General features: G+C 44.5%; 2 protein-coding genes across 7 annotated transcripts; one reads left to right on the forward strand and one right to left on the reverse strand.

The window, feature by feature from the left end:
* The first annotated feature begins 1,431 nt into the window (after positions 1-1,431).
* RBBP4 (RB binding protein 4, chromatin remodeling factor) lies at positions 1,432-12,445 on the forward strand. 4 transcript variants are annotated; one of them, XM_037881806.2, is made up of 12 exons: positions 1,432-1,868; positions 3,287-3,434; positions 4,146-4,291; positions 6,692-6,865; positions 7,830-7,945; positions 8,067-8,227; positions 8,329-8,455; positions 8,580-8,657; positions 9,993-10,069; positions 10,174-10,231; positions 10,320-10,430; positions 11,388-12,445. In XM_037881806.2, exons 1-12 carry the CDS (start codon positions 1,733-1,735, stop codon positions 11,451-11,453), a joined length of 1,398 nt encoding a protein of 465 aa, XP_037737734.1. In that variant the 5' UTR covers positions 1,432-1,732; the 3' UTR covers positions 11,454-12,445. The 4 variants fall into 4 exon arrangements, with proteins under 4 accessions (XP_037737734.1, XP_037737736.1, XP_037737733.1 ...); XM_037881808.2 differs by having other exon boundaries at positions 1,614-1,868; positions 3,290-3,434; XM_037881805.2 differs by having other exon boundaries at positions 1,618-1,868; positions 3,290-3,434; positions 8,049-8,227.
* On the reverse strand, positions 12,276-27,837 carry SYNC (syncoilin, intermediate filament protein). Of its 3 annotated transcripts, XM_043532398.1 has the most exons (5): positions 27,769-27,837; positions 24,717-25,115; positions 20,798-21,767; positions 17,300-17,424; positions 12,276-14,151 (listed from the first exon to the last, which is right to left on the reverse strand). In XM_043532398.1, exons 3-5 carry the CDS (start codon positions 21,758-21,760, stop codon positions 14,091-14,093), a joined length of 1,149 nt encoding a protein of 382 aa, XP_043388333.1. In that variant the 5' UTR covers positions 21,761-21,767; positions 24,717-25,115; positions 27,769-27,837; the 3' UTR covers positions 12,276-14,090. The 3 variants fall into 3 exon arrangements, with proteins under 3 accessions (XP_043388333.1, XP_043388334.1, XP_007067642.3); XM_043532399.1 differs by lacking the exon at positions 24,717-25,115 and having other exon boundaries at positions 27,769-27,805; XM_007067580.4 differs by lacking the exon at positions 27,769-27,837 and having other exon boundaries at positions 24,374-25,184.
* Between the last annotated feature and the right edge of the window lie 157 nt (positions 27,838-27,994).

The raw sequence follows: 27,994 nt of genomic DNA on the forward strand, positions 1-27,994 counted from the left end.
CCCAGTTTTGGAACAGTGTCTTGGAGGAATCCCTTTGATCTGCCAGATCCCAAGGTGTCTCACTTGACTCCCAGGGTAGGCCATGCATCCTTACCATCTCCTGAGACTAAACTTCTGGGGCTTCATCACTTCTGCTTCATACTGAGCTCTGTTCAGCAAGTCCAACTGAAACAGGGTCCTGATAGAGACTTGTACACTCTTCAGGGACGAGTGCACTTTACCAAGTAATTACACTGACACTAACATCGCATTTTCAATACAGGAGGGTTTATTAGTCAGCTGGAACACAGAGTAGGAAGTCCGTAGGTTAGCATACAGAAATTAAGGTTAAAGCATAGTCCAGGTCAGCCCAGAGCACCAGCTAAGCAGTAGTGAACCCCATTTTCAGATACTCTGTCTCTGACTTCCTTCCTCAGCTCCCAGGTAACAAAGCCCCAAGCTTCTTCCAGGAACCATCTCTCATGTCCCCACCTCACACCTCCCAGTCCTTTGTTCTCCAGCTTGGGTCTCTGCTCAGCTTCTCTGCTGAGGCAGGGAAATCCTCCTGTCTCTGGGTCATTGGTTGCTAGGTGTCAGTGTCCTGGTGAGTGGCTTTCCATTGGTTCCATTCCATTCTCTGCCAGTCCTTTTTAATAACACTCATCTAGTCCACTCAAGTGACACAGACACAGCTATGTCTTAGGCTATTTCTACACTACCACTTCTGACGGTATCATTTATATCGCTCCTGGGTGTGAAGCCACCCCCCAACCAACATAAGTTACACTGACATAAGTGCCGGTGTAGACAGGGCTATGTCGGCAGAAGAGCTTCTCCGACCAACATAGCTACCGCCGCTCATTGGGGGTGGATTAAGTTGATGGGAGAGCTCTCTCCCGTTGGCTAAGAGTGGCATTGGTGCGGCTGTGCCACTGTAAGCTCTCTAGTGTGGCCTTAGCCTCCCCTGAGAGCAAACACAGTCCTTTCCCCCCAACTGAGTAGCCACGCAAAGTATAGGGGAAACTGAGGTACACATAGGATTCATAGGTTTCAGAGCAGCAGCCGCGTTAGTCTGTATTCGCAAAAAGAAAACGAGTACTTGCGGCACCTTAGAGACTAACCAATTTATTTGAGCGTAAAAATGAGGATTCGTAAAAATTACATAAAATTTCCCACTGAGTGAGCCGTGTGACAATAGCGGTGGTAGGGCTGGTTGTTGAGTGGCCGGAGTTACACGCAGGCTTTACCCTTCGGTCACTCACTCAGATGACCCCCAATAGTGCTGGCAAATAGGGCACACCTGTGCAATGAGATGGGCCCAACCACTGCCAATGTCCATAATGCAGTGCCAGGCCATAGGGTTGGCGGGCGGCCCATCTGGAAAGGGTTTTGAGGGCCGGGCTGTTCATGGCCGCCACAGCGTCACCTGTGGCATGTGGTGCAATCGCTGAGCCCACCACCCAGGGTGACCCCAACCAATGCACGTGCATGGGGCTCGAAGCGCACAGTCTGTGGTGCCTGTATGCAAGTGGCCCCTGCCTGGTGACTGGCCCTTTAAGGAGACCTGGGCGAGGACAAGGGCCCAGGCCGCCCAACACTGGAAAATGGCGGCTCCCAGGGGAACTTCAGCGGCACCTTCGCCACCCACGTGACCGGAGAGCCCGCTCGCCGCCCTCTGGGCCCGCCCACCCGAGGTCGCCTCGGCGCTACGATTGGCAGCGGGGGCCCGGCCGCGGGCTGTGATTGGCGGCTGATGGCGCGAAGGGCGCGCGGCGCTGGAGCCGCACGCAGCGGGCAGGAAACAATAGAGCGGCGGCTGGCGGGGACGGAGGGAGGCGAGGAGCCGGCTGGCCGCACCGCCTGCACCGACGCCATGGCGGACAAGGAGGGTAGGCGAGAGCGCGGAGCCGACGCGCGCAGGCCCCGGCCGGCCTGGGGCCCCACCCCCCTCTCTGTGAGGGGGGGCGGCGGCTCGGCCCCTTCCCCGGCCTGTGGAGAGCCTGCGCCGGGGGGGGCCGCCTCCCGGTAACGGGGACCCGCGTCGGGTCCCCCTCCCCGCCCGCCGGAGCCGGTCCCCCTGGTGCGAGGCGGCCCTCCCCGGAAGGGCTGGGGGTGGGGCCCCGCTCCCAGGCGGGCTGCTGTGGAGGCGGCCCCTGGGTCTGGGGGGGCGGGGTCCGGCCCCGGGGTGTCAGGCCGCGGGCCCCGCGCCGCCTATGGCGGGCAGAGGGGGGGGCCTTGTCCCTAGGAGGCCCGAGCGGGCGCCTGGTCGCGCTCCGGCCCAGGAGGCGCCTGCTCCCCTAGGGCCCCCGCGTCTGGGGGTGTCAAATGGGGAGGGGGGCTCCCGGAGGGGCCCTTCTGGGGTTCGCCTCCGCCCTCGTAAGGTCACTGCTGAGTCCTGCCCCTGTGAGCGTCAGGACCTTCCGCACCCTCGGCAGGCTCCCCGCGAGCTGCACTCGCCCCTGGGGCTGTGCTTTGCTCATCCAGCCCAGCTGCCCTGGGATTCCCATTTCTTCCCTAGCCGCCTGCTGCTGCTCCCTCTGCCCGTCTGTGAGGTGGTTCTCTGGGGCACGTTTGTCCACTGAAGAACTTCCTACCCTCTGCTTACAGGGGTTCATTCCTTGTGATTCCCCAAATCGCCCTTATCGACTAGTTTAACTCTCAAGGGCCCCAGAAACTCCTCTTCTACATACAGGGAAGTATCTTTGCTTGGTCTGGGTTCTAACCCCATCTTTACTACTGCATTTTTATAGGATTCCTGGGTTGCTCAAACCTAGATAGTATGAAAGGAGGGAGATTTTGTTTTTCATGTTCGGTGAAAACATTAGAGGAAAGAATGCCATTCTAAATTGTGGAAAGCTTTGTGCATTATCTTTAGTGAAGGGTGAGTTGGTAGGTTTAGATTCAACTCTTCTGTCACACAAGGAGATGCAGAGGGATCTATCGGCTGACTTAGGGCTACATAGCCTTGTTGGGGATATTTCTAGTATGAACTGAGCCCAGCTAGGCACTGCTCCTTTGTATTCCAGGCATATTTAATTTTTATTGCTTCCTACATCTGTGTGACAATGGATCTTTAAGTATTGGTTCTGGATTAGTCTTCTTTATCTGAAGAGAGAGAGATGATCGCATGTGCTGCAGGGGATTTTTAATCTAATAGTTGTCTTTTTGGTAGACGTATGGTGTAAATATCAGCAGTGTGACAATGTAAGACAGATAGCTAGTTGTTAAATGCCCACTCATTGTATTGTTGCCAGCTTATAAATGTACTTGTCCATATTAATTTTGTGCATTTTAAAAAAAACTTTAGCAGCCTTTGATGATGCGGTGGAGGAGCGTGTGATCAATGAGGAATATAAAATTTGGAAAAAGAATACTCCTTTCTTGTATGATCTGGTAATGACCCATGCTCTGGAGTGGCCCAGCTTGACTGCTCAGTGGCTTCCTGATGTAACAAGGTAAATTGAGCCTCTTATTTTGAATGAGGAGGGAGAAAGCGATGAAAAAACAAATTTGCTATCACATCTCATATTGCAGTGAGACTGTATAATTGCTGTCTTCCATGACCCAGCTGTTTGTGCTCTTGCCTTATGAGTAGTAAGTTGAGGACTGTGATGGCCTGCAAACTGTTAGCCAATACCTCTGCTCCTCCTTTTTGGTTTAGAAACAAGCTTCTGTTTGACAGTATCTTTTTTTTTACCTGTATTCAAAATATCCAGTTGTTTTCTGCTCTTCCCCCACCACCCTACACCAGACAAAAGCTTCAGAGTAAAATGTCCATTGCCTGCTTCCTTGTCTGCACGCAACCATCCCCTTAATTTCTGAGCCAATTTATTTTTCATCTGCTGCTTGCAAAAAGTGCTAATGAACCTCAAGGTTTTACTCCACTAGAAGCTCCTTGGGCGGTATATCGGGGACACTCTAGAGGGGCAAAGAAAACAAGTAGGCTTTGGTGTTGTGAAGACTCCAGTATGGGATCTGGAAGCAACCTTGTTTGAAGTGAGGGGATTTCCTATCTGAGTAGGAGGGCAGGGACAATGCTAAAATGAGTGGGTGGTTGTGTTGGTTGTTTTGTAAGGGATAAGTTCCAGGCAATGGCTCATTCTGATGAGCTGGTTACAGCTGGATATCTCTTCCTCGATTACTCATGTAATTTCCTTTTGTTGTAGACCCGAAGGCAAAGATTTCAGTATTCACCGACTTGTCCTGGGGACCCACACTTCAGATGAACAAAACCATCTTGTGATAGCTAGTGTTCAGCTGCCCAATGATGATGCACAGTTTGATGCTTCACACTATGATAGTGAGAAAGGAGGTAAGAGATAAAGGAGATGAACAAAGTGGAGTTTTAACCTTTTTCTCACTAGCTCTTGGCCTTTTCTTAGCTTTGGGTTCATAAAGTACAGATATAAAAAAAATTAAAAATTCTTACACTACTAAATCATCAGGAAAGGATTCAGCTTCTCTCTCATGGATTTCTACACAGTACCTCTAATCTATATGCTACACTGAATGAAATTTAATTTTCACTTAGTAAAATGTAACCTTTTTTTCTTGTAACTGTGGTGAAAAGAAAGGGGGAAGGTTTAATCCAAAATGGTGGGGTACAACTGTATATCCATTATGAGATGACTGAATTCTACAGGTTGACTTTTACACTGCATAAAGTATTCCTTTGTAGTGGCTGTTTTCTTAACCTGGTGAAAGTGTCCTTTTCCTCTGCCCTAGAGGGGGTGTAACGTTTCAAATGTTCTCTTTAGTTTGAATCCTGCTGACAATATTTTGCCAGCCCCTTCAGAATAAAAAGAATGATTGTACTTTTGTCCAGTTAAATAGTCAAATACTTCGGGTTTGGATCCCATGTTTTCTGCAGCCTTGTTTGGCTGCCAGTGTTCCTATTTGTTATAAGGAATGGCTATTTTAGTCAGTTTAATCAGTTGTTCTGCATGACATATATCATTTCCAATCCTGTTGTTTGCTGTGTACTTTCTTGCTAGAAGCCAGGATTGTGCAATTGACATTTTGATCTTTGGACTTCTCAGTATTGCTCATAAACAGGAGTCTATCTAATAAAATACTTCATTTTAGTATTTATTTTCCAGAAATGTCAAATCTCAGTAAAGCTGCTTCTTTTCTCCTTCATATCTTAATCCTTTTTGTTTTTCATGATGGGTATTGAATCACAATATTTGAATACTACTTGCAATTTTAAGTGAGATAGGAAGTCTGTAGAGAATCTATTCACCCCAAAACTTTTAATCATGGTCCTAAAATGGTTTTAGTTTTAATTTAATGACTTTCACATTAGTGTCTCTCAAGGAATATACCGCACAATACTTGTTCTCAATTTTGTATTCAGATGCTAAACAGCTTCAAAAAGTTATCAACTAATTTTTTTAGTCATCTGACTTTCTATAACCCTGATATATATTTGCTACTCCTCATTCTTCCACATGAGGCAGTATGGCCTATTGAACTGAGTACTACACTAGAAGCCAAGAACACTTGACCTAATCCTAGCTGTGGCACTAATGAATGCCTTGTCTAAACACCCATGGCAAGGCCTCCTATTGTGGCCTTGGGCAGGTTGCTTAATGTAACCTTTCTACCTCAGTTCCACTCTGTAAAACAGATTTGTTTGCTATTATTGTTCATCTAGCTTCTATTTTAAGCATATTTTATTAGTTGTAAATGAGAGGAACATAAACAAGAACTTTGTTTAACTTATTACAAAAACATTAACAAGGACTATAAACTTTGTTAGTTATTTTTAATGTCCCAGTACTGTAAAGTACATTCATCACAAAAGAAAACCTTACCATTTTACTGAGTTCAGTTGATGAGATTTAGTGAATTAATAGTTTTCTATCTAAAAATTTTAAAATTTCTCTGAAAGTCTCATTTCTTGCATTCATGGGCCAGATTCCAATGTGGTTTCATTATCATTCAGAAATGGAAGAGAAATCTACTGTGAATCCACTCATAGGAGTAGGTAGATTGATGCCAACACTGTGGAAGAGAGGTCAGGAACTCTGTCCAGGGATTCTGTCACTCTGACACCTTTCTCACCTCTGGTCCCCTGCTGCCAGATCAATGGTGGTAGGTCCTATTCTCTTTCCTAGACTTGGGGTTGCCTGCCAGATTTTTCATACAAGGTCCTGTATCTTCCTCAGGGAGCCTTGGGGGTAGGCTGAATTGGTCCTGTCTGCAGAGGCAGGCTGAACTGTTGAACAAAATTGTGCTGTAGCTCCAGGCCTTAAAGGACAGTATGATGCTTTTGTTAAATAAAGTTTGGTACCATCTAACTGGGCAAGACTTGAACTGTGTTGTGTTTAGGAACAGATGTGTTCTGATGGATCTCCCAACATACATCACCTATTTGTAGAACAGATAGGCTCTTTTAAAACTATTAGTCTTGAACCTTCACCAGTAATAGATTTGTAAGTTCCTTAGCTGAAATAATGAGCAGAAGCTTCTAGTAATAAACTGACTTGGGGGTTTGGGAGCTAGTTAGAGCCCTGTTGTGTTGATGTAACAACAACAAATGTATTTGAAAATCAGCTTCTCCTGGCTTATTTTCTATGAATATTGCTTCAGAACAATGAATTGTCCTATAATCTATGTGGATACTTCTCTGGCCTTGTTGAGTTCTCATATTCTATTTTGAATGACATGCTCAGTTCACTATTAACAGCTATTTGTTCCTTATTTCCAGAGTTTGGAGGCTTTGGCTCTGTTAGTGGGAAAATTGAAATTGAAATCAAGATCAACCATGAAGGAGAAGTGAACAGAGCACGCTACATGCCCCAAAATCCATGCATCATTGCCACAAAAACTCCATCCAGCGATGTCCTGGTCTTTGACTACACCAAACACCCCTCTAAACCAGGTGTCTGTAGCTCTCCTTTGCCATGGTCCAGAGCTGAGCACAAACTCTAGTGGATAGGCCTTATGAATCTGTGTGTGTGGGAAGGGTGAAACAGCCCAATAGAAGCTTAAGGGCTTGTGTGGGATACATCTTGTTTTTAACTCTTAGAATTAAAGCTGATTTTTGTTTCTTATGTAGAAGACTTCTCCAAGGAACTAGTTGATATGTGTTCTCAGTGGCTGCCTCACTGAATGCTCTGTCATGTCTTGTTTAGAATCTAATTTTTAAATATTTATGTATTGTCTGAGTGGGGCAACACTAGCAGTTCCTCACTAAGGCAGTGTTGGGAGTTCACCTGTTGTGGTAATGGAGGATGCTCAGTGACCAGTTGGAAGCTGTTTTGTTTGCTAGGTGGCTGAGCTGCTGTCCTGGGATGTAACAGGGATGTAAAATCATCAGCAAACAGCCTAGGGAAAGCAGGGAGCGGGGGTAGCCTTAAAAACTAATTTGGCCTCTTTTGGGAGAAGCCAACGAAGATCATTGCGAATTACAAAATGAGTGGGTTACATTGCACCATCCAGCCTGACAAATTACTTCTTGATTTACAGATTGTAGACACGGAGCAAAGACTGTCTTTGTTTTGACAGCACCTTAGCATAATGGAACCCTGGTCCAGAATTAGCTCCTCAGTAATAAATGTTTTGAAATATTATTCCTCCTTTTAGCAGTTTAAGAAAACATTAGTTCTAACATTTTTCTTTAGCCTTGTAGATTGTCTTGGTGCAGTCTACAGCTTTTCTTAAAAATGAAATGGTCCCACTGCTGGAGAAAATACTCGAGACTAAAGTGGAAAATTCTGTTTTAAAATGTGAAAGCAAAGCTTGGGGAAGCACTGTAGAACTCTTTTTTTTTTCATGGTGGTCTGGGGTGGGCTTGCATGAGTGGAGCTGTTAGGAACTGAAGCTTTCTGACACTGCCTTTGCAGACCCTTCTGGAGAGTGTAACCCTGATCTGCGTCTTCGTGGACACCAAAAGGAAGGCTATGGACTATCATGGAATCCAAATCTGAGTGGGCATTTGCTTAGTGCTTCTGATGATCACGTGAGTATTGTAAATATATGTAGAATGCTGTGCTTTAGTTGATTAACTATTGCTTTTTTGGGGGTGGGTGGGGGGAGGTGAGGAGAGTTCCTCTATCTTAAAGATACGCTTTTTCTTTAAGACCATCTGCTTGTGGGATATTAGCGCTGTTCCAAAGGAAGGTAAAGTGGTGGATGCAAAGACCATCTTTACAGGGCATACAGCAGTAGTGGAAGATGTATCTTGGCACCTGCTCCACGAATCTCTTTTTGGATCTGTTGCTGATGATCAGAAGCTCATGATGTAAGTGGGTAGTATCGTTATTTGTAAAGTTGAGAACATTCCCCCTTTTGATGTTGGACAGGAAAAGTTTATATCCCATCACGTTCCCTCTCTTTTTGTAGTTGGGACACCCGGTCAAACAACACCTCCAAGCCCAGCCACTCTGTGGATGCTCACACAGCTGAAGTGAACTGCCTCTCTTTCAATCCCTATAGTGAGTTTATTCTGGCTACAGGATCAGCTGATAAGGTATGGTCTGTCTTGAATGTGGACAGATGACATCCTTTAAGCTCATGTTCACACAACTATATATTGCTAACTCTGGTAAAAGTATCTCTTTCCTTTAATTTTATTTTTCCTTCTTCCTGAATAGACTGTTGCTTTATGGGATCTGAGAAACCTAAAACTGAAGCTGCACTCCTTTGAATCTCATAAAGATGAAATATTTCAGGTACAGTAAAATGGTATATTTTTATGGAATTACTTTGATTTTGTTTCCTGCAGTTGCGGGGCCTCCAACTTACTGACACCCTGCACAGCGTTAACATATATTGATTAAAAATTAGTCCATTTTGTTCCTTTCCTTCCACTGCTCTTAGCACTAAGGATATTTGCATTAAAAATTTGTGGCGGTTTTTGGCAGCTTTATGTGACTCTCTCCACAGTAACTAGTTGCAGTGAGGAGCTGCAGCAGATAGTGAGCCCTTTAAATGTGGGAGAATACCAAACCTTTAAGGGAGTTAAAATGATTGGGAGAAAGGAACAGGTTAGATGAGAGGTAGCTTTAATGGCTTTTCCTCATTATCACTAAAGAGAGAAATGTTAGCAATACAGAGTAAAATTAAATTATTCATGGTGGTAGACAGAAACAAGGTGGTGTGCTGAAATGTCTGCAGCATGTTCATCATCTGGATTCGTCCCTCAGGGAACGCTGCACCGTCTTAGAGTACAAACTGGTGACCAATAATGGGGATATTCAGGGTCAGCTAGAGACAGTGAGCAATTGGGAAAGCAGGACGCCTTTTTTAGACAGGTTAGCATCTTCAGCATCAGAAGAGATGGCAGGTGACGATAATTGTTCGAGAGCAGCAAAATGGAAGACTGATTCGAAAGAAAAGAATATGCAGGGGTTTGTTAGGTAAGATGCTTACTATCACTGAGAACTATAACAGTTTCTAAATAGAACACTTGATGGCTTTTACATGCATTGTTGAAAGATATGTGCTTAGAACCCAACACTCTTCCCTTGACCTCTGGCCCAGCTGCTGGATTAAGTAGCATTCCCAGGAATAGTTTGTCCTCCAGTTGAAGGCAATAACTCTAGTATTTGGGCTGGTATAAACAGGATTGTGGGACTTCTTCCTTTTCCCTTCTGTTCTGCTTTTTCTGTGCTCCATGTAATCTTGCCTCCTATTTCACATGAGTGCATGGTTTGTTGTGTAAGTGTAACCCTCATTATCGCAGATGGGAGGGAAAGCAGCTTCCTTGGAGGATGCAGTGCTTTTCAGTAAGCATCCCACATGAGAAGGAAGACTGGATGTTGCAGCTCCCTGGAGTCTGAGTACATCACCTCATTCATGCTTTAGGCATGCCGTCATGAGTGTTCACAAGCCTCTCTTCCATGTAGAAGCATTATCAATGGAAAATTCATATTTTGAATTGATGCGTTTACAACCTGAAACTGGAAAATTGCATTCATGAGAGAAAGCAGATGTAGCTCCACTAACTGTCTCATGCATCGCTTGTTAAGATTCATCTCCTTTCTGATGTGCCCTTATTTGTGCAGGTTCAGTGGTCTCCTCATAATGAGACTATTTTGGCTTCCAGTGGTACTGACCGCAGGCTAAATGTCTGGGACTTGAGGTAAGTCCTAAACTGGCAGTGTTACCTGCTATTGTCTTTCCTGAATCAATTCCCTTGTGTCCTATGAAAACTCTGTTTACATTTTGCTCTTGTTTCTACTACAGTAAAATTGGAGAAGAGCAATCCCCTGAAGATGCAGAGGATGGCCCACCGGAGCTGTTGGTAAGTTTCTCAGACCATAACGCAGGATCTGACATGCTCTACACTGTAGACCTGAATGCTCTGTCTTTTGTGTTTTCCCCAATACTAGTTTATTCATGGTGGTCACACTGCAAAGATATCTGATTTCTCCTGGAATCCCAATGAACCCTGGGTAATTTGTTCTGTATCAGAAGACAATATTATGCAAGTCTGGCAAATGGTAAGTTTCTTTGTGGTTGGCTGGTGTGTGGGGGGTGTTTTTTGTTTTCGTTGTTTGGTGGCTGTGTGCGGAAATGACACTATCTCAGATCTATTGAGCAGAGTAGAATTCCCTGCTCTGATTCAGACTTGCTGTGCAGTACTGAAGTTGATTTAGGTTTTGTTGTTTTACAAACATTAAAGAAACTACTTCATGTTTCTCAATTCCAAAAATGTGGGGGGTTTTTTGGGACGATATAAACGTTCCCTTCCAGTATTTGGAAACCACACATTATATTAGTGTGTGTGAGAGCCAAAGGAGAAGTTGAAAACTAATCGGTCATTGTCCAAAGTGAGTGAAATGCTTACAAATGGTAAATAGAATAAATGGGGCTGGAGAAATTAATTTTATATTTTACATAACTCCAGTTAGAAGCATAGGAAAAGAAAGTAGTGTTTTTAAGTGACTTATACCCTAACAGTCCCTTTTTTACCTCCTGCTTATCCACCTGGAAATGGATGGAATATCCACTTCACAGGGGCTTTGGAATGATCGTGTTGAAGTGCTTTGAGATCTTCTGAAAGGCACTGTCTGAGAGTAGTGTATGTTAAATATATGGAAAAGATCCTTTTTTATTGTTTTTAAATACAGTGGGATTCTCAGTGATCTTCGCTTACAATTAAGGAGGCAAGTCCCTAATTGTGTATTATGTACAAACTACAGTCTATATAATGAGCCTTTGTTTAAGAAAATAATGTAGAAAACATGACCATTATGAGAAGGTTGTCGTATTTATAGTAACACTTCTGTAAATGCTAAATGGCCTTGAGGGATATAGGGTGAGAGCTCAGTATGTGGAGATGAGCAACTGCTAGAACTGCAGTCCTTGGGAGTGCTCCAGTTGAATCCCTTTAACTTGGATAAATGTTGTCTATTAAGTGCTTCTCCAATTCCCCATCCTCTGTATCTGTCTTACAGGCTGAGAACATATATAATGATGAAGACCCTGAAGGAAGTGTGGATCCAGAAGGTCAAGGGTCCTAGATGACTGATCTTTTACTGTTTTTAGTCCTCTTTCCCTCTCTTCCCTTCCAGTCCTGATATTGATTTAACACTGGTTTTGAAACACACATAGACTTTGTGTTCAGCCTTCCTTATGTAGATACCATCAACAATGCTTTTAACTCCAACAGTGAGGACCCTAACTTAAGGGCTTGGCCCAACTGAGCTGGTACTGTGCTATAGCTCCTTGTTTAAATTTCCTACAGAAGTTGATTGTGTATCGAGCTGGCCTAAGATGCCTTCATGAAGTGGAAAAAAACTCACTTTTTTTCCTCTCTTCTGCTTATATGCTACAGCTGCAGGTTTTCTGGTTAACTTTAACCAAGGTTTAAGGGGTGGAGCCACCTAAGTGTGCCTGAGATGATGCAGTTCAAATGTTGCAAGGGGTTTTAATCTGTGAGCAGTTGATAAGTGGAGAGTGGTGTCTCTTGTCCTCTTTTTGGTAAAACTCAGAATATCGGGATCCTTTTCGTCTGTGTGCCAGTATTTTCAAGTGCAGATTCTGACTTCAACCAGAACTAGAGTTCTTTCCTTAATTCTGGATTTTCACTTCCCCATCTGGTGGGCAACACAGAATTTTGGATACGGTAGCTATTCCTGCAGATCATTGTTCACCACCCATGTAGTTTGCTCTATTGTGTGTTCTTGAGCTGTGTTTTCATACTATATTTTCTTTCCTTTCTGTGAAATGGTTTTTAAAACTTGGGACCACCAAGTTGTAAAGTTGTATGTTTTTACCTGACTGACTTACCACAGATGGCATGCCCAGTAATCTGAAAACACCATTGGTAGCTGGTATATGTAAAACAAAATATTAAATGTGGATGAGCAACTTTTTTTTTAGGAGTTAGTCCTTGACCACTAGCTTCTGCACATCTCCCACTAGGGTGACCTGTTCCACCAGTAGGCTGTTACTCTCCATGACTAATTATGTGTAAGTGCTTCAGATGGAATAAATTGTTTTTCTACATAAATGGTGTGCTGCTTTGATTTTTTTGAATCTTATCTTCAGGAAAAGTGCATTCTCAAGGCAAAATTGTACCTCTTACAATAGAGATGCTTTCTGAGCAGCAGTGTATGGAGACATACCTTCCAGGAGGTTCTTTAAAAGATGTGACCTGCAAATGCTGCCAGGAGAATGCTGGTGTGTAGGAGGCAGGAGTATGGCTGCTCCTCCATCAGCCTCTGGGGCTATTAGCATTGGCAGTAGTATCATGTAGCATCTTCTTTGTGCCCCCTGCAGCCAAAATATGGCTGTCGTATTAGGGGAGGAATGAAGGGTGCGCTCTTGCCCATTCCTTCTAGAGTACATGTACAGAGCTATCCATAATTTAGCCTTCAGAAAGTTCTTCTGTTCACACCCTCTCAAGGACAAAGTTCTAATGGTGTGGCAGACTTGGGTGGGGGAAGAGTCCCAAACCTTGATATTCATGAGGTCAGAAGATAAAATTCAAGGTTTTGTAGCATGGATTACCTTTTTATATAAGGCTTTGTGGTTCTGATTCATTCAACATTAAGGTAAAGCTTGGCCTTCAAGAAGGCATGAGCAGACTAGTAACCCTTTTCAGAATTACACCTCAGAGTCTGAATCTCCCCAGGTGCTTTGAGTGGGGCTGTGTCTATACTACAGATGCTGTGGTGGTGCTGCTGTAGTGCCATGGTGTAGATACTTGCTACAATGATGGAAGGGGGTTCTCTCTTGCTGTAGTTAGTTCATTCCTCCTACAGGCAGTAAGTAGGTTGATGGAATAATTCTTCTATTGACCTACCTGTGTGTACACGGGGGCTTAGAGGTGTCGTTAAGCCACCCTCAGGAGTGAAAGTTCCACACCACTGAACAACATAGGTCCGCTTAAGTTTTAGATAGAGACCAGGCCTGGGTCTTAAATCCCCCTAACAATTGTTAATAGGCTGTTAGGTCTACATCCTATGATGATTGTTAACGTGTGAACAAATTTACAGCTGTTTTGATTTGATCATGTGAGCACGTTGCAGTCTCCATGAGGCAGAATGTGCTTTGGGATATACAAGCAGCCTTTAAAACCTGAATCCTTATTTTCAAGGTGAGATTTTTATATAAAGTGGAAACAATTTATTTGGGAACTCAGTTTATGGACCCTACTAGAACATATCACAATACAGCAGTCATCTTTTCAGCTACAAAAGAAACAATCCTGTTTACGGTGCAACAACAGTAGTTCTTTGAAGTGTTTCTTTGAAACAAAAAAAAAATTGGCTTTCTGTATGACCCTTTCTGTGCAAGCTTATATGATCCACCTACAAAACAAGATCGGATATGCTTTCCAAACACACAGCAAAACAGCTATCATTCGTCTTTATATGTTCATTGTTTAGTACAAGTGTACTTTTCTGTGCCTTCCTGGAGGACAGCAGCTTTATTCTTTTCTACCATGCTAGAAGATCAACAGAGCAGCACCTCAAGAAATATAAACAAGCAAATGATTGTCTGGTATTCCTGACTTTAAATAGTTGCTATGCATTATTTAGGAGGGGGTGAGCAGGGAGAGGGGAAAAGTAAGTGTCCACTGCAGATACCTCAGTCCTTCGCATTGAGCTCCTCTGCATTTATTTTCTGATAAAATAAGGAAAGTCCATGGGTCAGTCCTGGTCTGCTTTTTCTTCTGAGTTGCAAAGATGACCATAGATTTCTAAGCAGCCTCTGCAACGGAATAAAGTAAATTTAGGCCACCAATTCTATGAAATGATCTGGAGAGTTGTGGGAGGAAGACTTTATTTATGAAGAACACTCTAGTGCTGCAAGGTGTGCAGGAATAGCACTGGATAGCAACCAGGTTGGCCAACTAAGCATGTAGAACTGTGAGATTTGCCTCCAGAATGCAGATCAACTTATCCTCAGCACAGAGTTTGACAAACGAGGAACTACTGCTATGGCAGAGAGAAGAATGGAGTTGACATGCAGGCCACAGGCAAAGGAGCAGACGACCCACACTTTCAAATGTGGGTGCCCAATTTTAGGTTTCTTATTTAGATATCTCAATCCATATTAAGTGGCCTAACTTTTAGTGGTGAACACCGCAGCATGTGTAAGTATCCAGGAATTCTGACTATTAGGCAACTTTTATTTAGGTGCAGATATGGACTTAAGAGTCTAAGATTGATCATTCACATTTGAAAATGTTGGCCTTTGAAACCTGTGATTCAGAATAATCTGGCCTACATCTGTAGTGTCCTAAAGTCTTTGCTATCTGATACCCCTTCAGAAGGGCCCAGATAAACTTCATCCAAGAATATTAAAGAAATTGGCACATGAAATTGCAAGCCCATTAGCAAGAATTTTTAATGAATCTGTAAACTCAGGGGTTGCACCGTATGATTGGAGAATTGCTAACACAGTTCCTATTTTTAAGAAAGGGGAAAAAAAGTGATCTGGGTAATTATAGGCCTGTTAGTTTGACATCTGTAGTATGCAAGGTCTTGGAAAAAATTTTGAAGGAGAAGGTAGTTAAGGACATTGAAGTCAATGGTAAATGGGACAAAATACAACATAATTTTACAAAAGGTAGATTGTGCCAAACCAACCTGATCTCCTTCTTTGAGAAAGTAACAGATTTTTTAGACAAAGGAAACACAGTGGATCTAATTTACCCTAGATTTCAGTAAGGCATTTGATACTGTGCCACATGGGGAATTATTAGTTAAATTGGATAAGATGGGGATCAATAGGAAAATTGAAAGGTGGATAAGGAATTGGTTAAAGGGGAGACTACAACGGGTCCTACTGAAGGGTGAACTGTCAAGCTGGAGGGAGGTTACCAGTGGAGTTCCTCAAGGATCGGTTTTGGGACCAATCTTATTTAATCTTTTTATTACTGACCTTGGCACAAAAAGTGGGAGTGTGCTAATAAAGTTTGCGGATGATACAAAGCTGGGAGGTATTGCCAATTTAGAGAAGGACAGGGATATCCTACAGGAGGATCTGGATGACCTTGTAAACTGGAGTAATAGGATGAAATTTAATAGTGAGAAGTGTAAGGTCATGCATTTAGGGATTAATAACAAGAATTTTAGTTATAAGCTAGGGACGCATCAATTAGAAGTAACGGAGGAGGAGAAGGACCTTGGAGTATTGGTTGATCATAGGATGACTATGAGCCGCCAATGTGATATGGCCGTGAAAAAAGCTAATGCGGTCTTGGGATGCATCAGGAGAGGTATTTCCAGTAGGGATAAGGAGGTTTTAGTACCGTTATACAAGGCACTGGTGAGACCTCACCTGGAATACTGTGTGCAGTTCTGGTCTCCCATGTTTAAGAAGGATGAATTCAAACTGGAACAGGTACAGAGAAGGGCTACTAGGATGATCTGAGGAATGGAAAACTTGTCTTATGAAAGGAGACTCAAGGAGCTTGGCTTGTTTAGCCTAACTAAAAGAAGGTTGAGGGGAGATATGATTGCCCTCTATAAATATATCAGAGGGATAAATACCAGAGAGGGAGAGGAATTATTTAAGCTCAGTACCAATGTGGACACAAGAACAAATGGATATAAACTGCCCACCAGGAAATTTAGACTAGAAATTAGACGAAGGTTTCTAACCATCAGAGGAGTGAAGTTTTGGAATAGCCTTCCAAGGGAAGCAGTAGGGGCAAAAGATCTATCTGGCTTTAAGATTAAACTCGATAAGTTTATGGAAGAGATGGTATGATGGGATAACATGGTTTTGGTAATTAAATATTCATGGTAAATAGGCCCAATGGCCTGTGATGGGATATTAGATCGGGTGGGATCTGAGTTACCCAGGAAAGAATTTTCTGTAGTATCGGGCTTGTGAATCTTGCCCATATGCTCAGGGTTTAGCTGATCGCCATATTTGAGGTCGGGAATGAATTTTCCTCCAGGGCAGATTGGAAGAGGCCATGGAGGTTTTTCGCCTTCCTCTGTAGCATGGGGCACGGGTCACCTGCTGGAGGATTCTCTGCTCCTTGAAGTCTTTAAACTACGATTTGAGGACTTCAGTATCACAAATATAGGTGTGAGGTTTTTTGCAGGAGTGGTGGGTGAAATTCTGTGGCCTGCATTGTGCAGGAGGTCAGACTAGATGATCATAGTGGTCCCTTCTGACCTAAATATCTATGAATCTATGAAAGGGTGGATACAACTAATTCCTTCTTTGGCAGTCTGAGGAAAGCATGATATTTCTCTGGAGTGAGGGACTATTTTCTGAAACTGTACAAAAGGAAAAAGTGTGGGGGAAATGAATGCTACAATAAAAAGGAAAATTACTAAACACCTCCAGAGCCTGTACAGCCCAAGGAAGGGGTAAGATGTCTCAAAGTGAAAACCTTGAGAAGCGAGACCAATGATTGTACTGATGCAAATCAATGCATTTTTGTTCAAAATTCTCGGCATTGTGGAGCATTCCCATAACAAGATGAAGCGTCCTGAGGAAAAATTAGCTGTAGTGGTATCTTGGCTAGAAGGGGAATTTCCCCCCCTTGCTTGTGGTGATGGAGACTATCCACTGGTGCATTTCCCAAACTTTTCCAAAACGGGGGCTGCCTTCAGGAAAATTGTGCCCCCATTACAATCCTTCTGTGTTGCTAAAGGTCTGTCCATTTTACTTTATATCCATCTCCTCCTGCTCTCTGGTAAATACTTGAGTTCCAGTCCCTCCCCTTTCTGGCTGACACTAATGGTATTGTGCCTAGTTTGTACAGTAAGTGCTTTCCATCAAAGTAGTAGTGCTTTGGCCCCCTGCTTGTATAGGAACTAGGAGCCTTAGGCTCCTACTCAACCAACGTCTAAGTCTGCCCTTGAGAACTACTTAAAATTAAAAATAAACTGACTTGTAAATAGATAGCTCCTGGTGCAGGCTGGTCCTCAGCTCTTCTAATTCTTGGTTCTTACGTTGCTGAAGTTGGACCTCATTTTTCAGCTCCCTTAGCCTCTCTTCCATCTCTTCCATCTGTTCCTGTGGACAAAGAATATGTCTGATGTGTAACTCTGAAACACAGTGCCTGGGAGATGAAGGTTTACCAGCTCTTAGTGTTGCTTTCGTGGGGAGGGGTGGAAGGGAGAGGTTTTGCCCTGCTTACAGCCATCAGTATAGCAGGTCTGTCTGGTTACATTATGGGTTTGCACAGTTGCAGCTATACTGATGGCTAACGCCACCCATTGATTGATTTCCCCGGTATAGATAAGGAACCTAGTTTGCCTAGGGAGGAAGTTCTGCTCTTGGCTGAATGTGCTAATGCATGTTCGCTAGGCTCATCTGTCTGTATGGGATGTTTCTCAGCTCATAGTGCCTCAAGAAGCGACAACTGACGTGTAATACAAACAGGAAAATTGTGTGTTTCAGAGAGATCTAATCTGTATTTTTATCTTCATGTAAAATTTCCAGGAGCTGAAGAAGAAATTAATGGGGAAAGTATGCCCTGAGTTCTTGTGTGATGTGGAAATAGCGGGGAGATCGTCCAAATCAATTTTCAGCAAGCCCTGTCCTTTCAAAGCGCTGAATAGGGAGAGAAATCTAAAATGAAAAGTTGATGTAAAGCCATAAGCTGATCTGGACATAGATGGCTTGACCTCTTCATACAGAGCCTGCAGCATCTGTTACCTTCATGCATGATCAGGGGAACTTGCCAAAAGCTTTTCAACAGCAACATTCAGAAAGGCTATAGGGATTGAAATCCAAGTCCAGTTTTAGAAGCCACTGGCTGCCTTGGCTTGCTTTAATTTAGCTGAAAAGCTGCAAAGTGAAATGGGGGTAAATGTTGTGGATCATCTTCATCTAAATGCACTCTGCAGGTATTTAATTGCTTTTCCTTTCCTTACAAAATGGGGGAGAAATGCTTAACATTGGACATTTCTCTTGTCTTTATAGATAACCTGTGGCAAGGGAGACAGCCCAACCCTGTGGCAGAGTACTTGACACTGTTACTGTACTATTAATGCAGGAGGAAGTCAGCCAGGCAGTGCTTTCACTGGGACCCAAAATGTTAGGTAAACAGCTGTATCTGGGCATTCAGAAAGGCTTTTACTTGTAAAGGAGCACCAACTTCATTTACTAGATGGCATAGACTCTGACTATTAATAGCAGTGTTAAGAAAAGCAGAGATAACAATACTGAAAATAGTCTGCCGTTATAGGCCTTGACAGTACATTCTCCCCTTTGAATTTTGTGGGTTTAGGTTTGGTCTCAAAAAGCATATTCTAGAAATAGAAAAAACTAGGGAAAGTGTTTTGTTTAAAGACAGGGAAAGTATTTCTATAGGAAGACATTAGAATTGGACTATTATGTTTAGAGAGGAGGTGAATATGATAAGGTATAGAAACAGGGTCAGCTAGGGGGCTTCTGTTTATCCTCTGTCCTAATACAAGAACAAGATAAAGGAAATGCAGCAGACTTTAGAATGGAAAAGGAAACTTACACAACTCATTGAACCTGTGGAACAGTGCTAAAAGAGTGTGGCAAATAACTTAGTAAGATTCAGAGAAGGAGTGGTCACTTATCTGAATAATATCTGCTATTGCACCAACTGGGATAAAAAATGTTTTAAGAGGCATAAACCTTCACATTTCAGGGCATAAATCAACTATTAGCTGCATTTGCTTAGAAAGAAATTCCCTCTCCTTTCCATTCCCCTGAGCAGGTTGTTGCATAAGTAGCCATAATGAAGGTTTGTATCTTTCTTTAAAGCTTCTAATGTTGGCCACTGGAGGATACCGGATACCAGACTGGATGGGACATTGGTCTAATCCAGTATGGGAATTTGGAGGAAAATCATTTTTCTCTCTAGGAGGGGAAAATGGCCCTACTTGAAACAATAGAGAGGGGTCTATAGCTCTTCCCATCAACATCAGTAGTTTAGTATTAACAGTGTGTTTGGCTTAGGCATTTATAATGGTGCCAAACATCTCCACAACTGGTCCTCTGTGTTACTCAAACCAGTTGCTAGCAAAGGCTTACGTTTTCAAGATATTTGACATCCACTCTCTGGCTTTGCCAATGATGGACCAGTGAGGGCAATTCCAATGTGTCTTACACAGCGTCCTGAAGCTCACCAAGTTAGCAGCCCAGTGTCCTGCCAACAAGGTGACAAGATAAATAACAGGCGTAAACCATTTAAGGCTTTATAAACTAACCAGCACCTGGAACTAATCCCAGAAGCAGACAGGGTACTCTGAACACTAGTGTCTTCGTAGAAGCTCACTCATTATAAGAGGAGCTGCTGTATTCAGCACAAAGTGAAGCTAATAGGTGCTTCTCGAGTAGCCCAGGCAGAAATGTGATGTGCTGCAAGTTGGACTCTTTAGATACATCTCTCTCTCTTTGTTTCTGATGTGCTTATCTCTGTGGTATTTGAACATGCATGTCTCTAAGGCAGAAATAAATCTGCAGGTGTGTGTTACATACCTGTAAGCTAGTGTGTGTCTGTATATTGGATATGCAATAGTATTGTAGTCCTGTTGGTCCCACTTTATGCCTGTGTATCCAGTATACATAGACACGTTCTCCTGGGACAAATCTAAATAGAGAGAGGGTCAGATCCTGTGGTGGTGTTAATCGGTGTCGCTTCATTGAAGTCAATGGAGTTTCACTGAATTATACAGAGGATCTGTTTCGTTGTGTCTAATAAGTCAGTCAAAGCTTGGAGGCTTTTAAAAAAACAAAACTTTTAGCAGGACTTGTATTGGACATCTGATTTAAATACAAATACATAAGACAACTGCTGCAAGTATAAAAATCAACAACTTTGGCACTACACTGCTTCGCAGGCTTTAAACAAACTCCTTGACAATGAACATGCATGTGATAAACTCATGGTGGTGTGCTGTAGGCCCTTAATTAATATTTGCTTTTAAAGTAACACAGCTAAAGTTATTTCTGCTCCACTGTGTTTCACACAGTGTGCTAGGTAGGGACTGGCTTTATTTGGAGGTGTTATTTAGGTGCCTCATGTCTGAAGAGGAGATCAGTAACTGATCCGGTTAAACTAGAAGAATATTCCCTTTGGCTGCCCATGGTGATGAATCCATAGCAATATCGCCTGGTGTCCTCCTTATTTCTAACCTCTTTTTTGCCTACCTAGCAGCTGCCATTGCTTTGCCTTGCCTCCATAAAGGAGAGGGGACATCTGTCTTTTCTGGGCTACTAAATGTATCGGCAAGTAGAGGGTGTCTGACTGTTCCCAACTCTTGTGTGTAAGGTACTTGTCTAGCACCAATCACTGTAGTATGCAGTTGCTGAATCCAGGAGCCCCAGACCACCTACAAGGAAGCAGCATAGACTAGGCCTATACTAGAATGGTGTTTAAGCTATTTTATAGGCCCATAAAGCATACCCTGTACTGGAGAACTTCTTCGTCCCGTTTTTGCTTAACGAGCATGATCTGTTCTTCCAGACTTCTGTTCTGCAGCCGCAGCCTGCTGGCCTCTCCCTGCAGTGGTCGCAGTGTCTCCTTCAGCCCCTGAATCTCTCCCTGTGTTTGTTGCAAAGCCTTAGCACTGGCTTCTCTCCTTTCTAAAAGGCACACAAGCTGTGGCTCATAGTGTTTCTCCAGGCCCTGGCGACTCTCTGCCACAAAGCTCTCGAACTCCATGGAAAGCCTTCGGCTCTCCTGCAAGTAATGGCTGTCCCCCCGGTATTGGGGCATTTCCAGGCGCTGCCTGAACTGTTCCTTCTGTTTTTCACAAGTCTCTCTCAGCTGCGATATTTCGTCTGAAAGCTGGCTGACCCTGGTTTCCAGTTCAGCCCGATAGACTGCATATTGGGCCATGTCATGCCGTCTGGTTTCCAGCTGGTACTGGCAAGCCACGCACTCTCTGGTCACCTTGAATAGCTTGTGCTTGACTTGTCGGATCTCGTTCCTCAGATTGTCCCGCTCCAGCTCCACCTTGGCCTGCAGTCTGTAGGCTGCCAGTATCTCCTCGTGAGCTTGTCTGATTTCTTGAAGGGCAGGTTCCCGGAGCAGCGTGCGTTCCTGGATGAGGCTATCTCTCTCCTTCTCCAGCTGCTCCACTGCTTCAATGCATTCCTGGAAATGCTCTCCTAGCTCCTCAATGCTGAGAGTCTGGGACTCTGCAACATCTAAGTCCAAGGGAGCGCCTGCGCCATCCACATGCTGCTCCAAGGGTGCATCTGTGTTGTTCAGCTCCAGGGGGGCGTTTGTGACATCCATATGTAGCTCCAAGGGGGCATGTGCAACTTCAGGCTCCAACGGGGCATCTGTAACATCTCCCTCGAGCTCTAAGGATGTACCTGTATCATCCACATGCAGCTCCAAAGGGGCTTCTGAATCTGCCATCAGGTCCCTGGAGATGAGAGATGAAGTGTGAATCAGAACAACATTCACTGCGAGTTTCAACCTTCCCTTTCCCTCTCCGAAGTGTTAAGGAATGGTTCCTCAAACTGGTTCCCCTGAACCAGGAACATTAATGGTGTGTTAACCTAAGCACCTGCTTCTGCTGCAAAGCCCCATCTCTGCTGCTCTTAGCTGCCTTTGCACAAGTAAGACACCCTTCCTGTCCTTTACAAGAAACCATGCTCTAAAATTCACAAGCTGCTTCAAGCATGAAGGCTACAGTTTTGGCTGGTATTGATGCATTGTGCATGGTCTTACAAGAACTTTGCCCTTAAAAAATCTAAGCTGTTTGAGAAATAAGAAGTGACATTGGCTCGGATGGACCGGGAAGAAGAGAGTTGTAGTAGTAATTTGAAAACCAGCTGCAGTTCCAGTGGTACCCAGCCTCCCAGAACTGTAGAGCCACTTCTTCCTCCAGTGGAATTGCAGGGAGTTACAGAATAAACAGCCCAGGACAATACATTGCAAAGTTGCACTACCATGGCTGGTCAGGTAGTAAAACTTCACTAATGATGCAAACCATTATCCCATGGCAGGATGTGACCAGTGAGTGACGGCTGAAACAGTGGCACATAGACACTGGTGATTGTTGCGTTGTAAATACCAAGGTGGCTATATCCTTTTTGTTTCTTGGTTGCTGGTAGTAAGACACTGTTTCTGATCCCTCCTTGTTGCTTCATAGGGACTAGACCAAATGATCCCGATCCATTTACTCATTGTTTCTTCACACTGCCTTGCGCCACAAGTACAGAGAATCCTACTGGAATGTCTGACTATGGCCATATGTATCCCTAGACCAACACTCGGCTAAACTTTTTTTGTTTACATGAGTGAAGGTGTTTGCTGATAGAGGTTGGGTGTGGAAACCCATCTCTCTTTTTCTTCCGTAGCTGATACGTGAGCTGGTAGCTAGATGCTTTGGGATGGGTGCGGTGGACGTGCCTAGATTCATATTATTGCTTATCAAACTATATTTCTGTCAGGCTAGGTCTATACTAGAAACTTCAAAGTGCTGATGCGGCAGCACTTTGGAGTGTGAGCGTGGTCACGCGCGAGTGCTGGGGGAGAGCTCTCCCAGCGCTCCTGGTAATCCACCTCCACGAGGGGAATAGCTCTGAGCGTGGCTTGGCGCCTGTCCACACTAGCGCTTTAAAGCGCTCAAACTGGCTGCGCGCAGGGGGGTGGTTTTTCACCCCCCTGAGCGCAGTCAGTTTGAGCGCGATACAATGTAAGTGTAGACGAGCCCTTTGGAATTGAAGCTCTTTGAGGCAGGGACTGTCTTCTGTTCTGTGTTTGTACAGGGCCTAGCACGGTCCCCAGCCTTGGTTAGGATGCTGAGGTGCTGCAGTAATACAAAATAATAATAATAATCGATGTGTATTCCTGCCTCTCCCACAGGCTGTGACTGGACTATACGTGCTAAGTCTGTATCTCTTTTATTTTTAGGAGAGAATTTACTCCTCAGAATGATAGAAAGTCAAATGAGAGGCTTTTACTAGATGCTGTTGCATCGAGAGCTCGTATACAAAATGTCAGGCAGACAGCAGTTTATACAGTACTGCCAAGCTATAGATTTTTTTTTTTTTTCTTTCTTCAGTAAAACCTGCCTGGTTTTTGCCATGCTGACACAGCCTCCGAGGGAGGGAATGTGCTGTTAGACTACCTCCAGGCTCTCCAAGATGGCTGAGGATGGAATACAACATTTAACACAGAATAGAGAAGCTTCAGCTTTCCCAGGAGGGATTCTTAACTCGCCTCTGCAGCTGTGAGCCGATCATTCATCCACGACAATCTGTGTAAGTCCTCAGTGCACATTGTTACAAAATGCTTCAGTCATAACTAGTCTAAACGCATGTGCTTTGGGGTCCTGAGGAGAGAATGATCTGTTGCAAAAAGGCTGTTACACTGTTGGCTTTTTTTAAAAAAATTACACCCTAGAATACGTTCGGTGGGGAAGCTACGACCACACCCAATTTGGAGTAGAGTCGGAGAGGAAGAAAGCATGCTCACTGCCAGCATGGATCTGAGCTAACGTCTAGTCACCTAGAAATAAATTAGCGTAGGCTGGCACAATAACAGCGCTCCCCTCTGTTCGCTAAAACAGTTCTAAGATGAGAGAACAGATTATTTTAATGGATACGCTCCCTCTTTCCAAATAAGGCAGTTTTCTGAATTCATGACACATCCCTAGCCTCAGAAGCAGGGTGAGTGTCTCTTATTTCCTAAGGGAGAAAGGGAAAAATCATGAAAAGGTGAGGACAAAAGCAGAGCCCTTTATCAGCTGGTACTATCAACTTTTTGGCTAATTGAACCCCTTGGTGCTCATCTGCACGTGTGGGACTGAAATCAGGAAATAACCCCTGCCACACCTGTCCTGCTGTTGCAGGATTTAATCCTGGAACTGATCAACTGCCCAAGACCACACACTGCAGCCCCACCCTTCCAGATCTGGGTTTAGAGATTCACACCCACGCACCATGCCACCCCTCTTCTCATTTGTGTGTGTGTGTGTGGACTCCCTCTCCCTCCCTCCAGTTCGCACAAGGAATCTCTTACCTGGCACATAACATCCCTTCCTTATCGTCCTGTGGTGAAGTACCACACATTCTTCAGCACAGACCAGAATGGCTGGTAGTCTGACCTGCATGTATTGAAGAAGGCAAACTCCTGGCAGATCTTCTAACCCTGTCAAATGAATGAAGCTGCTGCCTGCAGGAGCCCTGCTGCCCTACATCCTGAGCAGAGCTGCTGGACTTTCTGGGTTAACCCCAGCACGAACGGTGAAAGTGGCTCTGCTCAGGGAAGACCCCTCCCCACCCCTCCACTTTTGCCCCCTTTACCCCATCTGGTCCCAGACAAGGGAAAAGCACAGCCCCAATTTACAATTGTTAGCTCTCACCTTTCTCTCCAGGAGCCCAGTTCCTCGTGTTCTGGACTGGGCGTGGGTGTAGCATGGGAGTGTGTATTTGCTATTAATAAACTGTTGGAAACCAGAGCCCTCTGGCCTCCAAGCAGCAATCTCCCTTTCTTTGCCTGGACACCAGCTGCAATGCCAGCTGCAGGCTGACACTGGATCCCTCCCAGCGTGGTCAGGGACGAGGAGGAGGAGGAGGAGGAGGAGGGCGGAGAAAGGGAGAGCTGGCTCCTTGCTCCAGATCATTTTTAGCAGGCGGCAAGTAACAGCAAATGAGGCTGGGTCCTTCCATAAGTCCAAGGCAGGCTATGGGCCGGGAGTCCGGATCTAAAGCATGCCCATCCTGGGAGGCATTTGCCAGGGAAGGTGGTGGCTGGAGTTATCCTGTTTGAGACAGAGCACAAGCTCTGGGTTGCTGTACGCCTTTGATTTTTAGAAGGATTTGAAGTGATGTATTTTCTTGTGCAGCCTTAAGCCCGCCCCTTCCCTGCCCTTATTGGGCCCTCTTCCCTGACTGGCACAATACCCTTACCATCCCAATCCAGCCATGGCGATGCTTGCACAGAGAGGCAGCTGTCTGGTGAGCAGTACATGAGAAAGCAAATGCAGTAGAATGGGTGGGATGAGTTGGAGGGTGAGGCGTAAGGGTTTGTGATATTCGTTCTGAGTTCTTGGCCTGTGATCAGTTTTAGTTGACTGGAATAGAAAATACTACAGAATTTTTTTTTAAAAAACCCCAGCAAATCACTTAAAAATATTTTGAGATTAAATGGACTTTAGGGATGGGGCACTGCTAGGGTGACCAGACAGCAAATGTGAAAAATCGGGAAAGGGGTTGGGGGGGGGGGGGTAATAGGAGCCTATATAAGAGAGACCCAAAAATCAGGACATCTGGTCACCCTAGGCACTGCCCACGGCTCTGGCTAGGATACCGACCTGTGAGTCAGGCTCCCGGGTTCTACTCCCACATCTGCCACAGACTCACTAGTTGATCCAGAGCTAGTCACTTTAGATAAAATTTTCAAAAGCACCTAAATCATTTAGGAGCCTAAGTCCCACTGATGTTCGGTGAGATTTAGGTCCCTGAGTTCCTTGTGACAATGAGGCTGTGTCTACACTACAGGCACGGTTACCACACTGTAGCTCGGCCTCTGCGGCACAGTCGTATAGACATTTCTTACAGGGGCTGAAGGAGTTTCTCTGTCACTGTAGTTTAATCCACCCCCTCAAGAGGGGGTGGGTAGGTAGTTTTTACACCAGGGCTTAGGTTGGCTTAACTACATCTCTTGACTGTGAATTTTTCACACCCCTGAGCGATGTATCTAGGTTGATCTAAGTTTTAGGCCTAGACCAGGTCTTAGACTTAGGCCAGGTCTATACTTAAAAGTTAAGTTGACCCAGTTACGTCACTCAGGGATGTGAAAAATTCATACCTCTGAGCACTGTAGTTAAGTTGATCTAATGCCAGGTGTAGACAGCACTAAGTCAACGGAAGAATTCTTCCATCCACCTTCCGTCCGGCAGGTAGATTGACTACAACAATGGAGATCCCCTCCTGTCGCTGTAGTGGTGTCGGCATCAAAGTGGTGCAGCTGCAGCGTTTCTAGTGAAGACATAGCCTATGTCCACCCTACAGCCTTCTGCCAGCATAGCTCTGTTGATCGGGAGTCTGAGATTCCCTGACTGACTGAGCTGTGCTGGCAAAAGTTTGTTGTGTGCACACAGCTGTTCTAGGAAAACTACACTTTGGTTGGGTTAGCTTGTTTTGCTCATGGGCGAGTGGAGTTACCATGCTGGTATAAAGCACAGCTTTGCCAGTACAGCTGTGTCCACACTATGTCTTTGCTTGGATAGTACTTGTAGTCCTATGCTGGTAAACTGCTCCTGGAGTAGACGTAACCTTAGGCTCCTAAGTCACTTACATGCTTCTAAAAATTCTATCCTTTACGTTTGTGCCTCTCTGTCCCCATGTGTAAACGGGATTAGAATAATGACTGTGGTAAAGCACTTCGAGACCTGCAGTTGAAAAGTGACTACGTAAGTGCCAGGTGCTATTATTATTAGGAATAATTAAGTTCTGTCTCCTTTGTCACTGCACTTCGGTCTTCCCCTCCCAGCTGGCGCAAGAGGGAGCTCAGCTGTGGTTCACTAATAAACCTGCCCACCCCCATAGCGCTGCTCTGACAGTAACATTCTCCCTGCCCTTTGGAATGCAAGGGGGCTTTGTTGTTTCAAGATTGCACCCTTTCAAATATATTCCCATTTGCTAAACATTGAATATATATATATACAAATGTGCTCCCCTCATGCTTAGTCTCCTCTGCAACGTGGCTATTCTGAGTGTAATGCAGAGAGCGTGGAGGAGGGATGAGCCAAGCTGTGCCCACCAGGTTCTGCTGCGGCAGATGCCCTTTTCTTTCCAGTGGTGGTAAATCTTAGCCTCAGTCCCTGACCTGGCAGCTGTCTCTCTCCCCCTCCAAGTTCTCAGGGCAGTCTTGGCCTTGCTCACTATATCAGCTGCAGCAAACTCAGAAGTGGAAGAAGGTGCCAGCTACTCTCTAATGGTGATTGCATAACCCTGTGATGATGGTCTTCCCAGTATAAAGGACTGCTCTATAAAACCATCAGCAAAGGAGTGGAAAGACATAAAACTATAGATGTATAAAGATTGTCACAAGGTATACCTAGCCCCAGGAAAGAGAGATATCATACAGTCAAGTCTATAAGAGGCCAGAGTTTACCCTTTGCATTTGCAGACCTGACAAGTCTTGGAGTTTCTGCTTTTTGGATTAATTTTAAGACCGTTTTTAAAGACTCTCCCTCTTGCAATTAAGGGCTTTGTTGTGTTTCAGTGAGATGTTCACAGCCTCACTAATGACTTCTCAACACCTCCTTCACTTTGAGATTGTCAGGTCTTGACAACCTTGCGTTCCTATTGTACCGATAGGCCTTGTGATCTGCGTGCCTTTACATTTTAAAAAAATACAAATCTGTAAATCAAGCAATAATCTATGGTGGGAATTAAACTAGACCTTACCTTTGCTGTAACAGCCCTGTTCATGCCCAGTTCTCGACATCCTCCCCAGCAGTTGCTAGCTGGCTCTGCTTATCTACCTACGAATTGCCAGGCAACACCCACCACACTCTTGAAACATTCATAAATGTCAACATAGTCCCGAATGTCAGCTTCCCCAGTCTTGCTAATCCTCCCTGGGCCAAACACTAGTGCAAGGATCAGGTTACCCATCCCTTGTTTGCCTTCA

This window comes from Chelonia mydas, chromosome 19 (assembly GCF_015237465.2).
Source record: "Chelonia mydas isolate rCheMyd1 chromosome 19, rCheMyd1.pri.v2, whole genome shotgun sequence".
NCBI classification, from domain to species: Eukaryota; Metazoa; Chordata; order Testudines; family Cheloniidae; genus Chelonia; species Chelonia mydas.

What these genes read in the sequence shown, in the direction of transcription:
- SYNC (XM_007067580.4), bottom strand. Translation starts at nt 24,423, where the DNA reads ATGTGTGGTACTTCACCACAGGACGATAAGGAAGGGATGTTATGTGCC. An exon ending in GAAGGGATGTTATGTGCCAG is followed by an intron (nt 21,768 to 24,373) that starts GTAAGAGATTCC and finishes TCTCATCTCCAG; the next exon opens with GGACCTGATGGCAGATTCAG. An exon ending in AAGAAGTTCTCCAGTACAGG is followed by an intron (nt 17,425 to 20,797) that starts GTATGCTTTATG and finishes CTTTGTCCACAG; the next exon opens with GAACAGATGGAAGAGATGGA.
- RBBP4 (XM_037881804.2), top strand. Translation starts at nt 1,733, where the DNA reads ATGGCGCGAAGGGCGCGCGGCGCTGGAGCCGCACGCAGCGGGCAGGAA. An exon ending in CTACAGGATCAGCTGATAAG is followed by an intron (nt 8,456 to 8,579) that starts GTATGGTCTGTC and finishes CTTCCTGAATAG; the next exon opens with ACTGTTGCTTTATGGGATCT. An exon ending in CTAAATGTCTGGGACTTGAG is followed by an intron (nt 10,070 to 10,173) that starts GTAAGTCCTAAA and finishes TTTCTACTACAG; the next exon opens with TAAAATTGGAGAAGAGCAAT.